General features: G+C 55.0%; 1 protein-coding gene across 6 annotated transcripts in view; it reads right to left on the bottom strand.

Moving 5' to 3' along the window:
* PTPRF (protein tyrosine phosphatase receptor type F) overlaps positions 1-20,990 on the bottom strand; it is an 80,772-nt gene that overhangs the window by 30,744 nt on the left and 29,038 nt on the right. For 4 of the 6 annotated variants that reach the window (XM_023727005.1, XM_023727003.1, XM_004371848.2 and 1 more), the window contains exons 5-9: positions 16,659-16,769; positions 6,653-6,922; positions 2,680-3,261; positions 2,294-2,430; positions 1,647-1,791 (exon numbers count right to left, since the gene is read on the bottom strand). In XM_023727005.1, coding sequence (XP_023582773.1) covers positions 1,647-1,791; positions 2,294-2,430; positions 2,680-3,261; positions 6,653-6,922; positions 16,659-16,769 — 1,245 coding nt within the window. Of the gene's footprint in view, positions 1-1,646; positions 1,792-2,293; positions 2,431-2,679; positions 3,262-6,652; positions 6,923-12,599; positions 12,612-16,658; positions 16,770-20,054; positions 20,073-20,990 lie in introns of all 6 variants that reach the window. The other 2 variants (XM_023727006.1, XM_023727004.1) reach the window with 2 other exon arrangements.

Raw genomic sequence — 20,990 nt, forward strand, 5'->3', positions numbered from 1 at the left:
AATGTCATAAAACAACATGTGTACTACTGTTTCATGAGAAACTATTTGTTCTGTAAGCCTTCACCTGAAGTACAATCAATCAATCAATCAATCAATCAATAAAAAAAAACCAAACCCGTTGCTGTCGACTCCGACTCATGGTGACCCCATGTGTGTCAGAGTAGAACTGTGTGCCACAGGGTTTTCAAGGGTGTGGGCTTTCAGAAGCAGATCCATAGGCCTTTCTTCTTAGACACCTCTGGACGGGTTCAAACTACCAACCTTTTGGCTAGTAATCAAGTGCTTAATCAACTGTACCACCCAAGGACTGCCCTCCCAGCACCTTACAAGCATGGGATTAAAAGCTCATTCAGGTAATTGTGTTTAAGGTCTGTCTGTCCCACTAGACTGTAGCATCCCCGTGAGCAGCAGCCATGTCGTCCGTTCATGCTGCTGGCCTTACACTGTGCAAGATGCCTGGTTCCCAGGAGGAGAGCAGCGGGTACTTGTAAAATGAATGAGTGAACAGAGGGGTGCCCACAGCCTTGTGACATCACAGCACATTCACATACAGTTCAGTGTCATACGGAGGACTTCACAGACATTGCCGTGTTTATGGTCATGCAGGCGCTGTCTCAGTCACCTGATTGCACACTGTCACACACAGCTACAGCCACAGTCACACCCACCTTATCACACAGGCCTCACAGACAGTGGCCCAGTATGTTTGTGCGGTCACAAGCAGGTCTCCCAGCTACTGCCTGTGATCTCAGTCTCACCCACAGTTGAAGAATAACACCCACACCCCCACAGCAACTCCTGTGGACAGCTACAGAGACCCAGGCATGGTTGTGTGGTCAGGCCACAGGGTCACTCGCAGACACATTCACTGAGCCACTGTCCTGGGGGCCGTCTTACAGACATCATCACCCATGGTCGCAGACTCACTGCCTCACTCATACAGGTGCTGCTGCCAGGCAGGTGGTCAGATATTGCCACACACAGTTGCACAGGCAGTCCACACACACAGTCATGGCATCAGGGTCTCACACAGGTGGGAATACAGTAACACACAACACCAAAAAGCTGTCATCCAAACAGCCTTACAGTCACACATGTGGTATCATGGCCATGCACAGGCCTGTGGGCACACATTCTCAGACTTGGGCCCATGTGTAATCTGCTCTGTACAGTTACGTGGCTTACACGTAATTCTCGTGGTGGGTATGAAGTAGGGAACACGGGTGATGGGGAGGGAAGACAACTGCCAAAGCAGGTCTGGGGTGTGGCAAGTGATGTGGTCCCATTGCTGAGGATGGCCCGGCCCAGCCACAGGGAGATGGAGGAATGGGAGTGAGTCGCAGACACAGAACTTACCTGAACGGGTGTGGGGGGGTATGGGTGGGAGGGAGGGGTGGGAGGCTGGGTAGACAGCAGGGAGTAGTAAGGGCAGCAGCCGCCTGGACAGACTGGAGGGCACTTACCTGTCCCTCTCTCGGGGTCCAGACCCAGGGCCTAGACCAGAGTCCAGTCTAGGGCCCAGCAGACCTGACCACCCGCCTGGTCGATGGGGGAAAGGGTGTGTGTGTCTGTGTGTGTGTGTGCAGCACGTGCACCCGTGTGCCCTATCCCAGCTGTAACAGGCAGTGGCCTCAGGAGACACTTACTGGACTGTGCCGTGCGGGCCTCAATGGTGGGGGTGAAGACGCCCACCCCCATATCTGAGCGAGCAGCCAACTGGAAGCAGTACAGTGTGTCGGGCTTCAGGTCCTCTAGAGTGTAGGAGGAGGTGGGGTCGAAGGTCACCTTGTGCTGGAAGAGCAGGGAGCACTCACTCACTACTTTGACCTCGAAAGTCACTTAGAGGTCATTCCCCAACATGGACTGCACCCTGACCCCTCTGGACCCACCATGGTCCTGGGACTGACTCCAGGGCTCTGACCACATCACATGGTTACCATGGGGACCACATGGGCCACGACAACCACACCAGGAACTCAGGGCCCTGCCCACACCACAGGAGCCTCAAAGACCGCATGGCCTATATGGGCCCAAGGAGAAACTTTAGGGCTCTGTGGTGCCATTAAGCCAAAGAGCCTATGAGACCCAAGAATAGACCTAAGGACTTCGTCACCAGCACAAGGTGACAAAGACTATAAAAACACACAGGCCACCCGAGCCACGTGGCACTCATAAGCCACAAAGCCCCAAGGAGAAACCCCAGGGGCTTTACCTGCCTGGGTGAGCCCATCACAGACCTTAGAGACCAAGAGGACCCTTCCTCCCCCTCCTTTCTCCCCGCCTTGGCGCTCACCTGCTGGTCTTCGTCCTCTGCTGCCCAGTATACCAGCTCGTACTTGATGATCCGCTCCTGGGGGGGCAGCAGCCATGACAGCTGGATCCTGGTGTCTGACTCCACCTCAGCCTGGAAGTCTGCTGGCTGGGCAGGCACTGCAACACCCCCATCCCAGGCATCATCAGTCTCACCAATTCCCCTCGAGGGCAGGGGGCACCCAGGGAAAAGGAGCAGGGGAGGGTAGATCCTCACCCTCACACCCTTGCCCTGCATCCCAGTGACAATGCACCCACTGACTTGGGGCCCTCATCTTCCCAGAGCCCCAACCCTCAAAGGCTGGGGCAGGAGGACAGCCCTGGCTCCGCCCTGGGCTGTGCACCACACTCATGCTCCTATGCACTCACCTCCCTGCTGTGTCTTGACTTGGATGGTGGGGCTGGGTGGGCCGTCACCCACGGCGGTGAAGGCGAGCACACGCAGGCTGTAGGTGATGCCGGGCAGCAAGCTGCCCACTGTGGTGAGAAGCCCTGCATCTGTGTTGTGCTTGTGCCAGGCGCTCAGCGGGCGGCGGGAGTCTGGGCTATAGTAGACGCGGTATCCCCGCACCAGGCCGTTGGGCTCCTCAGGCGGCTCCCACTGCACCAGCATAGTGCTGGCACTCAGCATGCGTGCCTGCACACGGCGCGGTGGGCTGGAGGGCGCCTGCTCACCCGTGCGGGCTCGCACGGCCTCACTGGGTGGTCCTCGTCCAATGCTGTTCACCGCCAGCACGTGGAAGGCATATTCTGAGAAAGGGCTGAGGCCGCCAATGCTGTAGCGAGTGGTGGCCACACCGTCCACCTCCTGGAAGGGGCCCTCTGTGCCCGCTGCACGATATTGGATGCCGTAGTAGGACACAGGCTCCGAGTTCCCAGAGTCCCAGGTCAGGGTGACACTGGTGGCAGTTGTCTCTGTCACCACAAGGTCAATCGGAGGCTTAGGCAGAGCTGGGGGCAAAAGAGAAGGTTCAGTCCAAAGGACTAATGGACCACAGCTACCAAGGCCTCCACCGGACTGAATCCAGTACAGCTAGATGGCGCCCGGCTACCACCACTGACTGCTCTGACCAGGATCACAACAGAGCGTTCTGGACAGAGCTGGAGAAGGATATAGAACAAAATTCTAACTCACAAAAAAAAGACCAGATTTACTGGCCTAAAGGAGACTGGAGAAAACCCGAGAGTGTGGCCCCCAGACACCCTTTTAGTTCAGTGGTGAAGTCATCTCCGAGGTTCACCGTTCAGCCTGGGAGTGGACAGCCCCATAAAACCAAATGCGACTAATGAGGTACAGCAGTTCAGGGACAAGGGCCAGAAGGCAAAAGGGGACAAGGAAGCTGGTGATAGGGAACCCAAGGTTGAGTAAGGATAGTGTTGATAGTGAGGTTGTTAACCATTTTCATAGGGCAACATGTGTACTAACTGTTAAATGAGAAACTATTTTGTTCTGTAAGCCTTCATCTTAAGTGAGAATAGCAGCACAATTGGAAGAGCGTAGTCGATGTCACTAAACTGCACATGTAGAAATTTTTGAAATGGTGTATTTTTGGTTATGTATATTTTCACCAAAAAAAAAAAAGGTCAAGAAGGGAGAGGGTTGACATGTTGTGAGGTTGTTAACCAATGTCATAAAACAATATGTGTACTACTGTTTCATGAGAAACTATTTGTTCTGTAAGCCTTCACCTGAAATACAATTAAAAAAAAAAAAAAAAGTTGAAAAAATAAAAAGAGAAGGTTCAGGGTGGCCCAAGGTCATGACCCCAAGAACCAACCCTACCCTCGGTGCGGTTCACAAGTTGGCCAAGCAGTGTGGCCAGCGAGTGTGGCTGACATCGATAGCCCACCGTGAAGAATAGCCTGAAAAGCATGCAGTGACCTCTGAGGGCACCTGTAGGTCATCTAGTCTCTACTCACACCACTTCTGGGACTCAATGGGTCCCCACATCAGCTTATGTGACAAGCAAGGGCTCACTGAACAAACAGAACCAGGGTGACATGACCCGCCCAGGCTCCCACGCAGATAGAAAGCACGTGGGGCTGGGTGACAGACAGCTGCCTGCGAAGCTCACGTGTGCTCACTTGTTGGCAGGTTTGTGTAACAGGGTGCAGGGGGGAAAGGGCAGATGAAGAGATTTCTTAAGAGGCTGGCCTGGCTTCTTTTCTTTCGGTGAAAATATACACAACATAACAGATACCATTCAACAATTTCTACATTGCCTGGCTATTAAAAGGAGTGATGGTGCTGTTGACCTCACCGACCCTGTAGCTTGGCTCAGAGGGAAACCAGAGAAGTTCCAGGTTCACAGCCAGTCAGCCACTCAACAAGTGATTACTGAGTGCCTAGTGGGTGCCAGGGAGTCCCTGGGTAGTGTGAATGGCTAAGTGCTCGACTACTAGCAGAAAAGCTGGCAGTTTGAACCCACCCAGAGGCGCATCAGAAGATAGTCCTGGTGATCTGCTTCTGAAAGGTCACAGCCTTGAAAACCCCATGGAGCAGTTCTACTCTGTACACGTGGGGTTGCCATGAATCAGAATCAGCTTGATGGCAACTAACAATAACAACTGGGTGCCAGGCACCATGCTAGGGCCCGGAAGCACAATGTTACACAGACAGTCTGGGTCCCTGCTCTCAGGGAGTTTTTATTCCAGGAGGAGAGAGATTCATTAAATGAGTCAATAATAATCATATGGAAGGGCAGAAGGAAGCAGCAGCTGAGATGGAGAAAAACGCAGAAATCTCCCTGGATGGGGTGACCGGGGCAGGCCCCACAGAACTGAGAACTGGGAGGTGAGATGGATCGAGCAATGGGCAGGGTGGGTGAGAATCAGGGCAAAACCTAGACCATCAAAGTCAGTGTGGCTGGCGCACAGGGAGCGAGAGGTCGAGCTGCCTGCGTGGAGCAAGCGGCTGGCTGCCTGCTCTTTCTCTGACAAGCAATTGGGAGCCGATGAGAGGTGTTAAGAAAGGGAGTGACATGACCCCAGGTCACATTTTTAAAGGATCATGTGAGTTGCAGAATGGAGGTAGGTCAGAGGGAGGCAGAGTTAGAGGCAGGGCCACCAGAGAAGAGTCTGTTACACGTGTGTGCCTGTTCCCAGGGCGCTGGGCTTGGAGATGGAAGATGAGGCAGAGAGAACCCACTTCTCCTCTTGGTTACTATTTTATCACATCCTTCTTGCTGAAAGGCCATTAAACCCAAAGGGTCTGGTACTGCATAGTGTTGGGGGGTAAGCTGGGAATCAGATCACTCAAGGTTCAAATCCCTGCTCTGTCATTTACTTCTGTGCGACCTTGGGCAAATGATGTAGGCTCTCTGTGCCTCAGTTCCCTCATTTGTAAAATGAGGATAAGAGCACCTATCTCCTAGTGTTACATGAAGACTAAACAAAATAATCTGTGCTTACTAGCATAGCGTCTGCCACCTAGGAACTCAATACCTGTCAGCTATTCTTGGTGGCCCAAATGGTTATGGTAATGTAGTTAGCTGCTAATTGAAAGGCTGGGAGTTCGAGTCTGCCAAGAGGTGCCTCAGAAGAAAGATCTGGCAATCTGCTTCGGAAAAATCAGCCATTAAAAACCCATAATGTACTAGATGGTTCCCACCTACCACCAATGACCTCCCTGACAAGGAACACAACAGAGAGTCCCTGATGGAGCAGGAAAAAAGTGGGGTGCAGAACTCAAATTCTAGTAAAAAGACCAGACTTAATAGTCTGACTGAGACAAAGGAACCCCAGAAGACATGGCGCCCAGACTCTCTGTTAACCCAGAACTAAAACCATTTCCGAAGCCAACTCTTCAGACAAAGATCAGACTGGACTATGGGACATAAAATGATACTCATGAAGAGTGTGTGCTTCTTGGCTCAAGTAGATACATGACACTAAATGGGCGGCTCCTGTCTGGAGGTGAGATGAGAAGGCAGAAAGGGTCAGGAGCTGGGTGAATGGACACGGGATATCTGGGGTGGAAAGGAGGAGCGTGCTGTCACAGTATAGGGAGAGCAACTAGGGTCACATAACAACGTGCGTATAAATTTTTGTATGAGATACTAACTTGAGCTATAAACTTTCACCTAAAGCACAATTTAAAAAAAAAACCCATAAGGTTATGGAATGGAACATAGTTCTACTCTAACACACAGGGGGTTACCATGAGTTGTCTTGACGACAACTGGTTTTGTGGTATTCTTACTAAGGCTATTAATAACTGAAACCCCTCCCTCACCACTAAGGGCCAGGAGGACCCCAGAGCTAGGGCACCGAGGAGAGAGTGCTCACACCTCAGCCTTGCCTGTCCCCACAGCAGCCATGTTCGCCTGCCATGAGCACTGACCTTTCACAGTGACCTGGGCCGTGGCCTCGATCATGCCCAGCGAGGAGATGGCCACGCAGGTGTAGTTGGCGGAGCGTACAACGTTGCTGAGCTCCAGCACATTGCGGCCAACGGGCATCTCGTCCTCCTTGGTGAGCTCCTCAGCACCCATCATCCACTTCACGTAGGGCATGGGCGCACCCACAGCGACACACGTCAGGTTCACGCTGCCGCCTGGCATCACCTCCTGGCTGCTGGGAGGGATGGAGAAACGAGGAGCCACGCGGCGCACTGCGGGAGGAGGGAGAGAGGCACTCACAGGTCAGGCAGGACATGCTGGGGGGCAGAAGGGCGGGGGCCCCTCATCCAGGAACCCCTCTTGTCAGAGCTCAGAGACAGGAGGAGTAAAGTCCCAGGGTCCCAGTTCACCCTCTCCCACCCCACTTTCGGACTAGAAGTAGCCCCTGCACTCAGGGACTGTCTGGAATGCAGCATCTTACTTTACAAGAGATTTCATAACCAAGCTGCCACTTGACAGCCCAGGAAACTGAGGCCCAGAAAGGTCCTGTCTGCCCAGGGTCACCCAGGGACTCTGTGCAAGGTCCAGGCCTCATGTCTACACTCCAGGCCTGGTCAGGGCCACAACCCAGGCTACCTTCCTGTGCTTACCCCTGCAGCCCCTACTCCCCTTCCCATGGGTCTCCAGATGGACAAATGGGGGCACCAGTGGGAGAAACCCATGCACCGTGTGGTGGAGGGTCCTCAGAGCATGGCTGGGGCAGGGCAGAGGGTCACTCCAGACATGACAAGGCCACCTCTAAGGTCAACGCCTCCCCTTCCAGGCCATGGCCTGAGGGGAAGAGCGAGGGGAAGTGACATGACCACCTGCCTGGGCCTCAGCCATGCTCAAGGCTCAGCCTGGGAACCCAAGAGGAGAGGGCTGACCCTGAGGAGAGTGGCTGGGTGGGGGCAATGGGATAGGGCGGGCCAGGGACGTGGTCCGCGGGCAAGATGGGCATGAGGATGGCAGTAACATGATGAGGGCACTGAGCAGACAGCTCTCTGCGCCAATGAACAAGGGTCTCAAGGGGGAGGGTGGCTGTGCCTGGCCACGATCTCCAGCCTTGGGCTCCCCTGGTCAGAAGCTGTTCTGGCTTCTCAGTCCAGGGGTACAGCCTGGAACCAGCCCCTGAAAGTTGCAAGCTTGGCACAGACATTCGGAGCATGCAGAGGGAGGGAAGGCAGGCGAGACCTAGTCATGGGCAGGCATGCTCAGCATGCAGACGGGGCGTGCAGCTGATGGGCAGAAGCCAGAGTATGTCCTACAAGGGCACCCTTACAGACAGGGCCAGAGAAGGCAGGCAGCGAGGCTAAATGACCAGAGGGCACTACTGGGAGCACCAGTCACTGAGGACCCTTGCTAGGGAGCCCGAGCATGCAAAGGACCCACAGCACGACGTCAGGAGCACCTCCACTGTCGACATCAGACTCTGCTGTTTGCACACCTCCAAATCATAGAATCAGAGCCAGAAGCAACTGCAGAGACCACCTGGTCCAACCTCTGACCTCACTGCACAGGTGACAAGGCTGAGGCCCGGAGACCAGACATCCAGGAAGTCACCTGGTCCTGTAAATGTCATCACCTAAAATACCTTCCAAACCCATTCATTTTGCTCCAAACCCTATGGGCAACTGCCACCACCAAAGTCTAAGCCATCATCATCTTTCTCTGGATCACTGCAGTAGGTTCTTCACTGGTCTTCCTGCCTTGTCCTCCACGCCCCTGCTCCTGTTAACTGGCCCTCCACAAACAGCACAAATCTGACCACTTCACTTCCCTGTCTAAAGCTCTTACATGGAAAAGTCCAAGCTGCTCAGCCCAGCCTATAAGACCCCACCTTACCTAGGCCCTGCCTCACTCCAAGTCCTCCAGACAGAACCAAAACATTGGCAGTACCGAGAGTGCCAGGTATGACTGGTGTCACGGGCTGGGTCTACTTCCTGTGTCCCCAGGCTCACCAGGGGTGGCAAGGTATCTCATGGACATCTAGTTTTGTTGCCTTCTCCCAGAACCAGCATCCCTATTTTCTTGAGGGGAACCACCCCTCTCCCCATTCTCGGTCTGTGGGGCATGTGACCCAGATCTGGCTAACAAGAAACAACCTTGAGACTTTTTGCAAAAACTACTAGAAAAGCAACTTTCTCTCTCTACTCAGGTGGCTAAGTTGAGAGACGAAAGCTTGGAGTGGCTGGGGACCCCTTTTACCGACATGCAGGAGAACCTGCTTGAGAACAAAGAAGTCAGTGCCGAGGACGGCAGAGTTAAGGGACAGAAACAGACAGGTGCCCAACCAGGCCGTTTAAACATCTGCACCCAGCCCTGCCCGACGCCAAGCCCACTTCTACGTTTTTTGGTTTTGTAAGACAAGAGTTTCCTTGTTTGACTGGTACTGGTGTAAGCTGGCTTCTGTGTCTGTCCTAATGCTAGGAGTCTACACCAGATGACAGCACATCACAGGCAGAGGGTTCTGCGTGGCAGAGAGGAGGAGGGTCCTGGGGGCACAGATGGCAAGAGGAAGCCACAACAAAGAGCCCCCTTTGAGCACTCCCCCCAAAATGGCACAAGGGTGAGGCCAGGGGGCACAGACAGAAATGTCGCCCAGCCTGGTGGTGCAGGCACTCCCTGGGCTCCAGGGCTGAGCCCTAGGGGCAGTGATGGGAGGAGAGGCACAAGCAGGCAGGCCTGTTTGCAGATCAGGCCCAGGCCTGTCCTGAAAGGAGTTATCTGGCACAGCCTGGTTCAAGAAGAAAGGCCAAGGGGAGTAGACTTAAATGACCAAGTTTTTCCTGCTATCTGAGCCAGGGGCTGCCCCCACTCCTCATTTGTGAGTGTCAAAACAGGTTCACGGAAGGGAAACCACTCTTGAGCACCTACTATGTGCCAAAGGTTTTGTGGCTGTAAATGTTCTCTCCCAATTACATATAAGGGAACTGATTCCACACGGATCTTCAAGTGACATGCCCACATTTGTATACGTAGTAGGAGGAGGTCTGTGGGATGGAAAATGCCTTTCCTTTTGACAGCCCTGGCTGACGGCTCTGGGAGAAACTTCTGGGTTAGCCAAGGCTGGCAGGAGAGGAGGCTGCTCCAGTTGGCACAAGGATGGGACTTTGAGAGCCTTTGCCGGGTGGAGGTCATGGCCAAGTCTGACTCTGGTAGGCAGTGGAATCCAGGGTACTGACTGGGTCCCTGGATGCCGGAAAATAGAGACCCAATAGAAGGAAGTGGGTCTTGGGCCAGTAAACCTTGGACCTTAACCTAAACAGCCCAGAACTTGACTGGACTTTACTCCCCAACAGTCCCTGAAGGACAGGGTCTTCAGGCCAAGATACAGTCCTCACAGACTGGCCCTGGAGGTCATATCAATCCCCCAGTCACCATTTCCAAAAGCCTCAAACTTCAGTCAACATAAAAAAAATGGCGGTCCTTCAGAGAACTCACTCCTTCAGAGTTTAGGAGGTCAGATGTGACACAAAGGGCATCTCTCGCACCAGGCCACCCCTATACCCGAGGCTCCCAGACACTGCACCCTTCACTCATTCACAAGGACACTGAGCCTCAGCCACTTGCAAGGAGTCCTGGAGCCAAGCAGGGTTTCCTGCATCTCAGACATCCTTCCTGCAGTGTGAAGAGGTTATCACGTCTATACCCTTCGGGTGGGGGTGGGAAGAGGGGAGAGACAACCTCCTGGTATCCCAAGCACCACTGGGGCCCTGCCTCCCTGACTACCCAGCCAGCTACCCCCGTCCCCACACCCAGGAGTGGCTGGCACCTCCCTGCAGCAGCCTCGCCGTCCTTCCCCCACAGTCACAGACGCAGGGCCTCCGAAAGGAGCGGGACTCACCCTGGACTCTGCCTATTGACAGAAGCAGCGGTGGGGAAGGAAAAACTGGAACTGGGAAGGATGCACTTAGGGTTTAATCTTGCACTCCAACAATGCCGGTCTATTACCGTTTCCCGTGCATCCTTAGTGCTGACATTTTATAGACAATTTTCAAAATAGGGCCCTGCCATTTCTGGATTATATTTCAGCTGTAACTTTTAAGTCTAATTATTTGCGCTGACAACCCCCTATAAAGGGGCGGCACGGCGCCCAGAGGCATCAGTGTTCAGCGGAGTGACAGCCTAATCGGGAGGGGGAGGCAGCCCCGCAATCTGCATTCACTCGAGGAAATTTCTTTGATGAAAATAACACAACACTAAGGAGGGGAGAAGGGGCAGGATCCCCTGTATCAAGACAAAATAACTCTTTACTAAATAACCTTGTGGCTGCCGCAGAGCAGTAATTAAATGCCAGCATACCCGGCACGCAGTTTTAAGTAAAGCTGGAAAAATGTAAGATGTAATTATCATCGCCAAACAAATTACCAACCTGGCAAATCCCCCCAGAATATTTAGAAACTCATTTCTGCCTTCCCATTAAATATTTGTGTATGTGCTTATTTTTGGTGGGACCACAGTGGGGAAGGAGAAGGGACAATGGACCAGGAGGGTGGGGGAAAGAGCATGGGGGAGGTGGCTGCGGGCTGGGCTCAGTCTCTGCTGATGACTGTTTTCTGAATACCCAGCAGATCCGCCTGGTCAGCGAAATGGTGAAACCCAAAATGCCCCAGAGCTCCTGAGTCCATATGAAAGGATGCTCAGGGCTGATATCTGAGCTGTGGCCGCAGCTCTCCTCTCAACTGGCTCTACTCCCTAATGGAGGAAACTCAAGCCAGTGACGAAGATGCACAGGGGACCAGGCGGCCCAGGCCAGCTCCCTGGGGCTCAGCCTGTCCCACGCTTCTGCTCAGTGGATGGTGAGCCTCCTCTGACCACACAGACCACGTGACACAAGAATGACAGCTAGACCCGGCTGCTGGACACAGCATTGAGGGTAGGGGCCAGCCCCAAGGGTGGGCTGAAAATCGAGCCCCATATGGGAAGACTCTGGAATGGGCTTGAGGGGAGTCAAAGCCTTTCCCAACCTGGGGCCCCTTCCTGGCTCCCACAGCCTGTTTCTTCCTTAGAGTATGGGCCTCACTAAGTCACAATCGACCACCTATCACCTCAGGTGTGAGCTCCCTGAGTCTGAAGGCCCAGCAACCAGCACAGGGTTAGGGAATGTTAGCTGCTCGGCTAGCCAAATAAATGCTATCCTCGGACAGATATGGGGGGCTCGGGCAGAGGGGTTGGGGTTGGGGTCGGGGGAAGATACTTAATTTGGATCTGGTTGGACAGAAAAAATCACTGTAGAAAACTTCCTTTGTGAGCTAAGACTTCCCCACCCAACCTAAACCACGAATGCCAAGCCTACCTGAGGCAGACCAGGGCTGGCTGCCCCATCTAGCCTTGGCGGGGGCCCTGGGGCCTCACAGACCGGGTGAACACTGCAGGACTTTTGTCCTACACTGCACAATCTGCACGGACAGCCCATCTACCTTTACCCTTCATCTTCCCAGTGGTTTCAGCTAAGCTTGGGGTAAACGTGGATTTTAGGCAAGGAAGGGGTGGAAGAAGGCCCCACAGACACACACAAGGCATTACAGCTCTTCCGTCCCCCTCTGACCACAACCACTCCTAAGCTCCACCTGGAACAGACAGCCTGGCCTGGGCACACAGGTGGGGTGCCGTTTCGTGCCATGCACCATGCCTGCCCTCCCGCACCAGCAAGGGAGCCCCTAGAGGGACATGCAGATATATGGTACATCAAGGACCCAAGCAGCAGAAACATGCAGGGCAAGGGCCTGCCCACCCACTCCTGGTCCTGCCCGCCTGCTGCGCCACCACTGGACAGCGGAGCCCGGCTGGCGGGCAGGCGTGGCTGGAGCGAGCCCGAGGGAGCTGCCTGAGCCTGCTGGTCCCTGCTGACGGGAGCATCCCATCGATGGGAGGACTGTAGATGGATAAGAAGTGAAAAGGACCAACCTTCTCGCTGATCTGAGAGATGAGAGTTTGGTTTGATGGCAGAGTGCGATGAGGATGAGGAGGGAATAAAAAAAAGACAAGGAGAAACACAGAGAGAGTAAAAACAGGCCAACCTTCATCTGCCCACACAGCACGGAAACAAGACAAGGCTCCTGTGCCCCCCGACACACACACGTGCACACAGGTGCGCACGGACCACGCCTCTCACAAAAGACTCAGGACTCATGGAGGACACGGTGGACGGGTGGGTCTCACTGGCAGGTGCCAGGGACGCCAAGGGCAGGACAGGGAGGGGTGGAAGTGGGGCAAGGCAGGCCCCCATGCCTCACACGCACCCCACAGCTTGGGCAGGCCCAGAGAAGTGGGCTCTAGGGTCAGGGCCCACCCAGCCCACAAACCCACCAAGGCACACGAGCCACTAGAACCCCGCCACCTTGAGAATGCCCCACGCTGCATAACATCACAGTGTGAGGGCATGCCTGGGACCTGTGGGGAGGAGAAAGACTGGGGAGACATCACCCTCATTTTAGAGACCGCTGTGGCCCAGCAGTCAGGTCCCTGAAGAGAAGGGGGAAGGCTGGTGGCTCTGGTGCAGGTAGGCCAGGCTCTGAGAAGGGTGGGGCACCGCCCTGGCCCCTGGCAGCTATGCGCCCTGAGAGCTGGAGGAGAGAGACACTGTGGATGGAAGAAGAGAATGAGTCACTTGGGAAGGATGTCAGATGGTGACGGAGAAAGAGGCTGGTCCACCCAGCATGCCTGGGCCTGCCAGACTGTGGGTGGAGCTGTGGACAACAGTGAGCAAAGTTAGAAGTAACTGGATGATCCATCTTCTTGGATAACGCTTTCACGACAGCAGCAACGGCTACTGATTACCACGTAACTCCCACATGCCTGCGGGCTGGGGCTTTATACTTTGTCCCATGAAATGCAGCAACCACAGGGCCTCAGAGAGGCAGCAGAAGCCCTGAGAGTTTGGGGGACAGAAGAGAGGTGTGCGGTAGGCACTGAAGCTGAATCTGAGGAGACAGGCCTCGGGGACAATGGACAGAAAGGGAGGAGAGTCAGAGATAGACGAAGACCAATGCTGTGGGTCTAAAGCAGTGTTCTCACAGGAGTGATGTCCCCTGAGGGGACACAGGGCAATGTCTAGGGACATTTTTGGTCATCACAACTGGAGGCACCACTGGCATTTACTAGGTTAGAGATGCTGCTAAACACTAAAAAATTCACAGGACACCACCCACAGCAAAGACCTATACAGTCCAAATTGTCCTAGTGCTGAAGTTGAGAAATCCTGGCCTAGAGTCCATTCCAATCTGGATGCTGGGGCCCTGGCCCTGACAGAGCTAGAGTCCAGCAGTCTCAGCCACGTGGAGCCCAGAATTGGAGGGTAACAGGAGCCTGCTGAAAGGAAGCCTTGAAGCTGCTGGGAGATGCATGGGGCCCGGGCTTACAGGCAGGCCTGGCCCCCCGGGGGTATTTTTATTGGTTCTCTGTCCACAGCAGGTTCAGGATACAGAGCTGGTGGCCAGCACGGCAGAGGCTGCCCCAGAAGAGCCATGGCTGTGAAGGTGCAGCCAGAGCTGGGGCTGATGGGCCCTCAGTCTGCTGGGGACAGAAGGCAGGGGCTTTGCCAGGTCTGAGAGGAGGGTGCGGACACCAGAGGCAAGAGTTCCAGGTAGCAGGGCTTTTCAGGTGTTTAGAAGTCTTGTCAGTAGGGCCTGTCCGGGGGCCATAAGGCAGGTTGCTCTCAGTAACTTGGGGCAGATCTAGGTTCAAGCAGGGCCTGGATATAAGGCAAGTCCTGGAGATGGAGGCTTGCGGCTAGTCTATAGACACCAGGGGCCACAGGAGTGTGTGTGTATGTGTGTGCGCACAGGTGTGTACATGCCTGTGTGTCAACAGAGGCCAGGCTGGAAAAGCCTGTTTTAGAGGCCCTGGTGAGTGCGACTGGAACAGAAAGAACTGCCACATTCCCTGCCAAAAAAGCTTGTGGAAATGGAGCTAGGAAGGTGGTTCAGGAAGACCTGGTGGGTGGGGACAGGCCATGGCAGGGGCCAATAGAGTCCTGCCTGAGCACACCCAAGTGTGGAGACAGTGGGGTCCCATATACAGGGGTGCTCCCAGGGCTGGAGGAAGGATGGCCCTGTCAGGGCCCCAGCTACAACAGCTGGGCTCACCTCATCTCCTGAGTCCCACTGCTCCCCCACCCCTAGGCTAAAGCTAGACTGATGGTGACTTTGAAGGAGGCTGTCCAGCCCAAATAACAACACAAGGGTCCATCCACCTTGGGTCTGGGCCTTCTTCAGCCTCAGCGTCACCTCCTCAGCTCTTCTCCAGGAATCATGCCCACACTACTATGCCTGCGTAACTGGCCTCTCTCCTCCCTGGCGCAGCCACAGGTAGCAAAGGGCTTCCTTGTTCCAGGAATTCCAGCCTGTTGGAAGGAGTGCTCAGTTGAGAGAGCACAGTGTTCAGAACAGTCTGGGTGGGAGGAGGGAAGCCTTGTTGAGAAGGCTTGCTCTAGCTGCTCCCCTTGGAGGGAGTCCATCAGTCCCCGGTGTCCCCATCAGAAGTCTGCCTAGAGCAGTGTGGGGGTGAAAGCAGTGCTGTTGACATCTCCATTTATCTCGGCCATTTGGGTGGTTCTCAGGCTCCTGGCCGCTCTGCTCCAATGCTATGCCTTAAGACAGGCCCTGGGTCAGCTCAGCTAAGTCTCAATAAGCAGGAGACCAGACAGCAATGGGGATGGTGGGGATGGCTCAGGCATGCCCCCAACTCCAGGGAAGCATTGTCCACTGTCTCTGAAGCACAACTTGCCCATCACAAATAGCCCCTCGCAGCTTGACTGGTCACCAATGGGCAGGAAGACTCTTGAGGCCTGTGTAACCACTCTGCACACCTGACATGGAGTAGCCCCTCAATAAACACATGGTGACTGGCTGCCTAACTCTCTGCCTTGTCTGATTGAGCAAATCTGATCACACAGCCCTGAAGCGTGGGACAGACCACTACTCCCCCTCCCCCGCGCCTGTGCTCCACCCCTGGTGAAGGCTGCGCCAAGCACTTAGTGTGATGAAATCACAGCTACAAGGAAGCCGCATCCACTTTCCTTTATCCATCCCCTGAGTGCAGACAGTTTAACTTTTAATGACACCATCTGTGTGGGAGGGCTAGGTGAGGGGGGAAAGGGGCTGAGCCCTCCACACCTCCCAGGGCACCTCCTGGGCCTCATGCACACCAGACCCACTGTGTTCTCAGGAAGAGGCAAGGTGACCAACTTCAGGCACCCTTGGGCTGTGAGCACAGCAGAGACTGGACTTCCCCAAACAGTCCCCAGGCCCTCTCTGCTATGTAACTGTACTTATGACAAGTGCACGATCTACTTAGTCCCTGCTAGTAATACTGGAACATAGTAGATGCTCACCCAAGACAACGTATACTGTAGGGGCTCACAGCTGCCTCAGCCTGACCCCCTTATACAAGGGTCCTGGCTGGCGACAGAGCACAGTTGGAGCCTCCAGGGAGGCCCCAGACAGGCCTGGCCTGAGGGCAGGCTCACCTGGCCAGGTCCATCCCTGGGGCTTCACACAAAGCCCAGAGCCAGAGCAATCCTGGAGGCCACTCTCCTGGGGAAGGCAGGGCAGAATTGAGGAAGGCTAGGCCAGGAGCGCACGTTTCCACACAAGCATGAGTGTTTGCACACACATAGGCACACACACACACATTCAATGTGTAGTCTGCTCAGAACGCTCCAGACTCTCATGGGGCTCTGGGCCCACGTGGCAGGACCTATAAGAGATGCAAATGCTCCCAAGAGCGGCTGCTTCCTGAGGGGCCTGCGGGGAAGGAAGGCAAAGTAGTGGCAGACGCTAGGAGCCTGCCCAGTGGGAGCTCTTGCTGCTGTTACTGCTGCTGCAGGAAGAGGCGGGAAAAAAAAAAGACTGGACCGATAGTGGCCCCTTGCATGTCCACACCAAGGACTCTGGGCAGCATGCCCAGCAGGTGCAGCTGCTCAGCTCGACGATGGCAGAAGCCAGGCACTGTCCGAGTCCTTACCTCGTACATACAGGTTCGCGGGGGCCGAGTAGCGTGTGCCTGCGGAGTTGGTCGCCACACACTCGTACTTGCCTTGGTCCGACTCCTCACTGCTCTCAATCTGCAAGGCACCTGTGGGGACACAGAGACAGAGGTGAGACATGGCCTATGTTTGGTGCATTCTGGGACACAGGGGGTCTTGGCAACATTTGTGGCTTTTGTTGACCAGATGTTGCAGCACATCCAGGCCACACCTTGGGTCCAGTGCTGCTTCCGAGAAGCTCTCCCTGATGAGCCCAGCAGCCCTCTGGCTGGAACCAAGGGCTGTACTCTGAAGTCCAATCGCCCCGCCCCCTCAGTCCAGTCGGGCTTGCCTTTGCTCCCCCAGGGGCTGTGCCCCACCCCCAAGCCCAGTGAGCATCCCTCACGCTCCAGCCAGCACTGGAGCCTGCTTGCCAGTGAATATCCTCATTAGTGCTCCATCCGCCGGCCAGGGACCATGGAGCCAGGTGTGGAAGCGGCCTGTAGATCTGCTGGCCTGGGGGTCACAAGTATGCAATGCCTTCATCAGGGAAGAGCCTGAGACTCAGCCGCCCACCCAAATTCCACAGGAAGGAAGGGGCTTGCCCTGGGGCCCAGCAGCCTCTGCTCATAGCACCTATCCTCCCTACCACCCCACCCCCACCCCCACCCCCACCCCACCGAGCCCCACCCATTCCGGCTCCTCTCCTCCGCCTGGTCCTGCTAAAGTGCTTCGACCCACCACGGCTCCTGCATAATTCAGGAGGCTAATGCAGGCTGGAGCTCCTACTCGGGGCCAGCACCCTGTGGGGCTGCTCTGGCCACAGACGGACAGACAGGAGCCAGGACTGGGGGAGGGGGGGGCCAGCTGAAGAAGGACCCGCACACAGAGTAGAAGGAATGGGCATAGAGCCAGTGTTGGCAGGTCCAGGTATGGGAGCCTAGGCAGGGGTGTGTGTGGGAGGGGTGGGGGAGCTGGAACTGCTAGACTTGGCTGCCCCTCCGCCCCCAGCAATAAACACTTGAATAAACTGCTTGCAGGAGCACACTGGGCAAAGCTGTGACAGTAACACCCCCAGGCATAGGCAACGCTCCTATCCCTGGAACAACTCGACAGACAATTACACCCACACAAGACAGTCCAACTGACAGTTAATAACCCCACAGGACACAGTCTGACAGAAAACCATCTCCTGCACAGAACAGCCCAGTGACCCCAGCAGCCCAGTGACCCTAACAGTCCCCACCCTGCCCAGAGCACAGGCTGACTTGACATCACACCCACAAAAGACACAGACAGAACCTGCCGGATCCCATCAGACTGGACTGGACAGGACAGAACGATTTCCAAGCCATGCTCGCAAGGTGCAGGCCTAGAGGAGGCCCACTAGGGGTCTGAGTTTCAGCCTCTGCACCACCTGACATCCCTCTTCCACCATCTACACCCAGGGCAGCAGGAGGGGCTAGGAACACCCGGGGCTGGGAGCTGGAGGAGGGAGAAACGGGGCACCCAGGCTCAAGCCCTGATGCAGAAGACAAGAGGCTGGCTGCCTCCGTGGTCCTGGGCCTGCCACCTAGATCCTGGCCTCAGCCTTCCCCACTGAGACTCTCAAGGGTATCAGATCCCACTGCACGTGCCAAACACCCATGTCCTGAGAGAACAGCCCTGAGAGACACCCAACAGGTCATGCTTAAGGGATGGATGGATGCTATTATAGAAAATGTTCATACAAATAGGGAAGGGTCAGGCCCCTGGCTGGTGGGGGCAGCACTAAGGCCAATGCAACCGGGAGGTGAGGGGAGACCCAGTAGCTTGTGTCACAGGCCAGGAGCAAGAGGTGGTGTCTGGGTGGGATCCTGCTTGTGGGAGGAGGATGCTCCCGGGTGCTGAAAGCCTAGGACAAGTCAGGGGACCCAACACAGACCTTGTGCCTATTTGCACACAGAAACCCAAACATCTGGAACCAAAACCAAGACCCAGTAGCAGGGGTAGCAAAGAGAGCAGCCTAAGCAAGTGGGCGGGGGATCCAGAGGGCTGAAGGGAGAAGAGACGTGTCCTCAGGGGGTGATGGACAAGATACACCACAGGGAGGCACCTGGACGTCCCAGCCCCAATTTCTGTCCCAAGACCGCCCTGAGCCTGACCTCTGAGAGCCCAGATCTGCCCAAGGACTCTCAGAAAGGTGAGGAGAAAATGATGCGAATAAAGCAACCATTTTACAGGGTGTCTACTCTGTGCCAGATATTGTGCAAGTCTTCAGTCTCTCCCCAATTCTCCCAGCCCTACGAGGTGGATGCCCCAGCTCCAATTTAAAGAGGAGGAAACACTTTGGAGATGAACAGATTTTTTTTTGAAAGTCACATGGGTGTTAAGTCAGACTTGAACTCAGATCTTTATGAGTCCAGAGTGATCTTTTAAGCTCTAGGCTGCAGGGACCCCTAGAGCAGCCGGGGCGGGGGGGACAGCCTGGCGGGAATTCCAAGCTGACAGGTCGGGTGATCTAGTTATTCATGGCCCTGTTTATACCCCTGTTGTCATTCCAGCATCTACACTAAAGTCGAAACTGAACGTTCCTCTATTCTCTGATGGGCTGCACAGATTTAAGGAATAATCCTGATTCTACTGCATTGTTGCTGTTGTTAGTTAAGTAGGCCCCCGACTCACGGTGACCCCACGCACAACAGGTTTGGACTGCTGTGATCCATAGCGTTTTTACTGGCTGATTTTCAGAAGTAGATCACCAGGCCTTTCTTCCCAGTCCATCTTAGCCTGGAAGCTACAATGAAACCTGTTCAGCATCATACCAACACTCAAGCCTCCATTGACAGACACGTGGTGGTAGCTGTGCTTGAGGTGCGCTGGCCAGGGACTAAACCCAGGTCTCCTGCATGGAAAGGTGAAGATTCTACCATTGAACCACCACTGCCCTCTGATTCTACTACAGGGCCAGGATATTAAAGGAGAAGACAAGTAATATTGAGATTCCTGAGAAAAAGGAGGCCCTCAAGAGGAAAGGCATGGCTCAGACATGCTCACCCACCTCAGAGGTAGACTTGCCACCTATGGCCAGCCTTGGGGACCTGGGCTTGGTTTCACTGTTGGAGCCATTAAGTTCCCCTCCATGGGGTTGGCCTAGAAGGCCTGGGCAGTAGGGCTTGCCATCCCCAAGGCTGGGCTCAGCTGAGTATCTCCACAAGTCAGACTTGCAATGGATGAGTCCACAGGAGGGAATGACTGAGTGGATGTGTGTGGTGGCCGGTGGTGTTGGGTGGGGCCGGAGCTGGAGATGAGGAGGCTGGAGAGGTCAGGATGGGGATGGGGGAGGTGACGGACGGGACGGGATGGAGTGGTGGTGACAGCAGTGGCGTGGCGAGATGCACGGACAGCATTCTTACCTCTGATTGGTGAACCACCTGGCGAGGTAATTTGAATGCAAATAAGATCAGAGAGAAGCATTAGTATAAAAGGAAGGAAAGCCACACAAAGCCAAATCAGATAAAATAAAACACGAGAAAGGGCCTTAAATACACGGAGAAACTGAGGCCTGACTCGGGCTGACACAAGTGATGTGTGAGCAAGCACCAGGCTGGGTGTGGGTGAAGCTGTGTCCCCCAGGTCACTGGCACTGCTCTGAAGAGGGAGAAGGTGAACGGGGGCCAGCAGGGCTGGGGGTGACAGGAATCAGGAAGGTGAGGAAGGGCTCCTGCAGGCCCCAGTGGCTGGGGCCAGTGGAGGGGGAAGAAAAGAGGTAGCAATGCCACCCTGCAGGGCTGCCCAAATTCCACAGGTGGGTAAGAGTTCAAAACAAAGCACCTACCAAAACAAAGCAGGGTGTTATAAGCACACAGAAGGGTCAAAGGGACGCCTTGCCAAAGTCTCCCACCAGACCAGGTCTTCCACAAACAGACCAGCCCTGGCGGGACTCAGGGTCAACTTACAACCCAGACTCCCTGCAAAGCCCACTAGGCTCTGCTAAAAAAGTCCGACTATCAAGCTCCCCTGCAACCTGACTGGCGAAAGCCAGAGGCCGGGGCCCATTCTTTGCTAGTTCAGTGCCTTGTAATTCTGGCAACCAGCAGCCAAGAGGGCCAGACCCTCACCCTCCAAATCCCTGGTCCAGAGCTGTTAGGAAGCCTGAAGAGTCCCTCTTCCCAACAGGTGTCTCCTCTGAGGTTGCGCTCAGGGCCCCCTATTCAACACTGCCTGCCTCATCCAGAGAAGGGAGGAACCAGAGGGCCCAAGTCCAGCTTCATCTACCTGCTCCTCTCTCTTTGCCCACTTCTGAGGGGTGGGAAGTCTGTGACAACACAAACACTGATCACTGTCTCATG

This window comes from Trichechus manatus, unplaced genomic scaffold, assembly GCF_000243295.1.
Source record: "Trichechus manatus latirostris isolate Lorelei unplaced genomic scaffold, TriManLat1.0 scaffold00015, whole genome shotgun sequence".
NCBI lineage: Eukaryota > Metazoa > Chordata > Mammalia > Sirenia > Trichechidae > Trichechus > Trichechus manatus.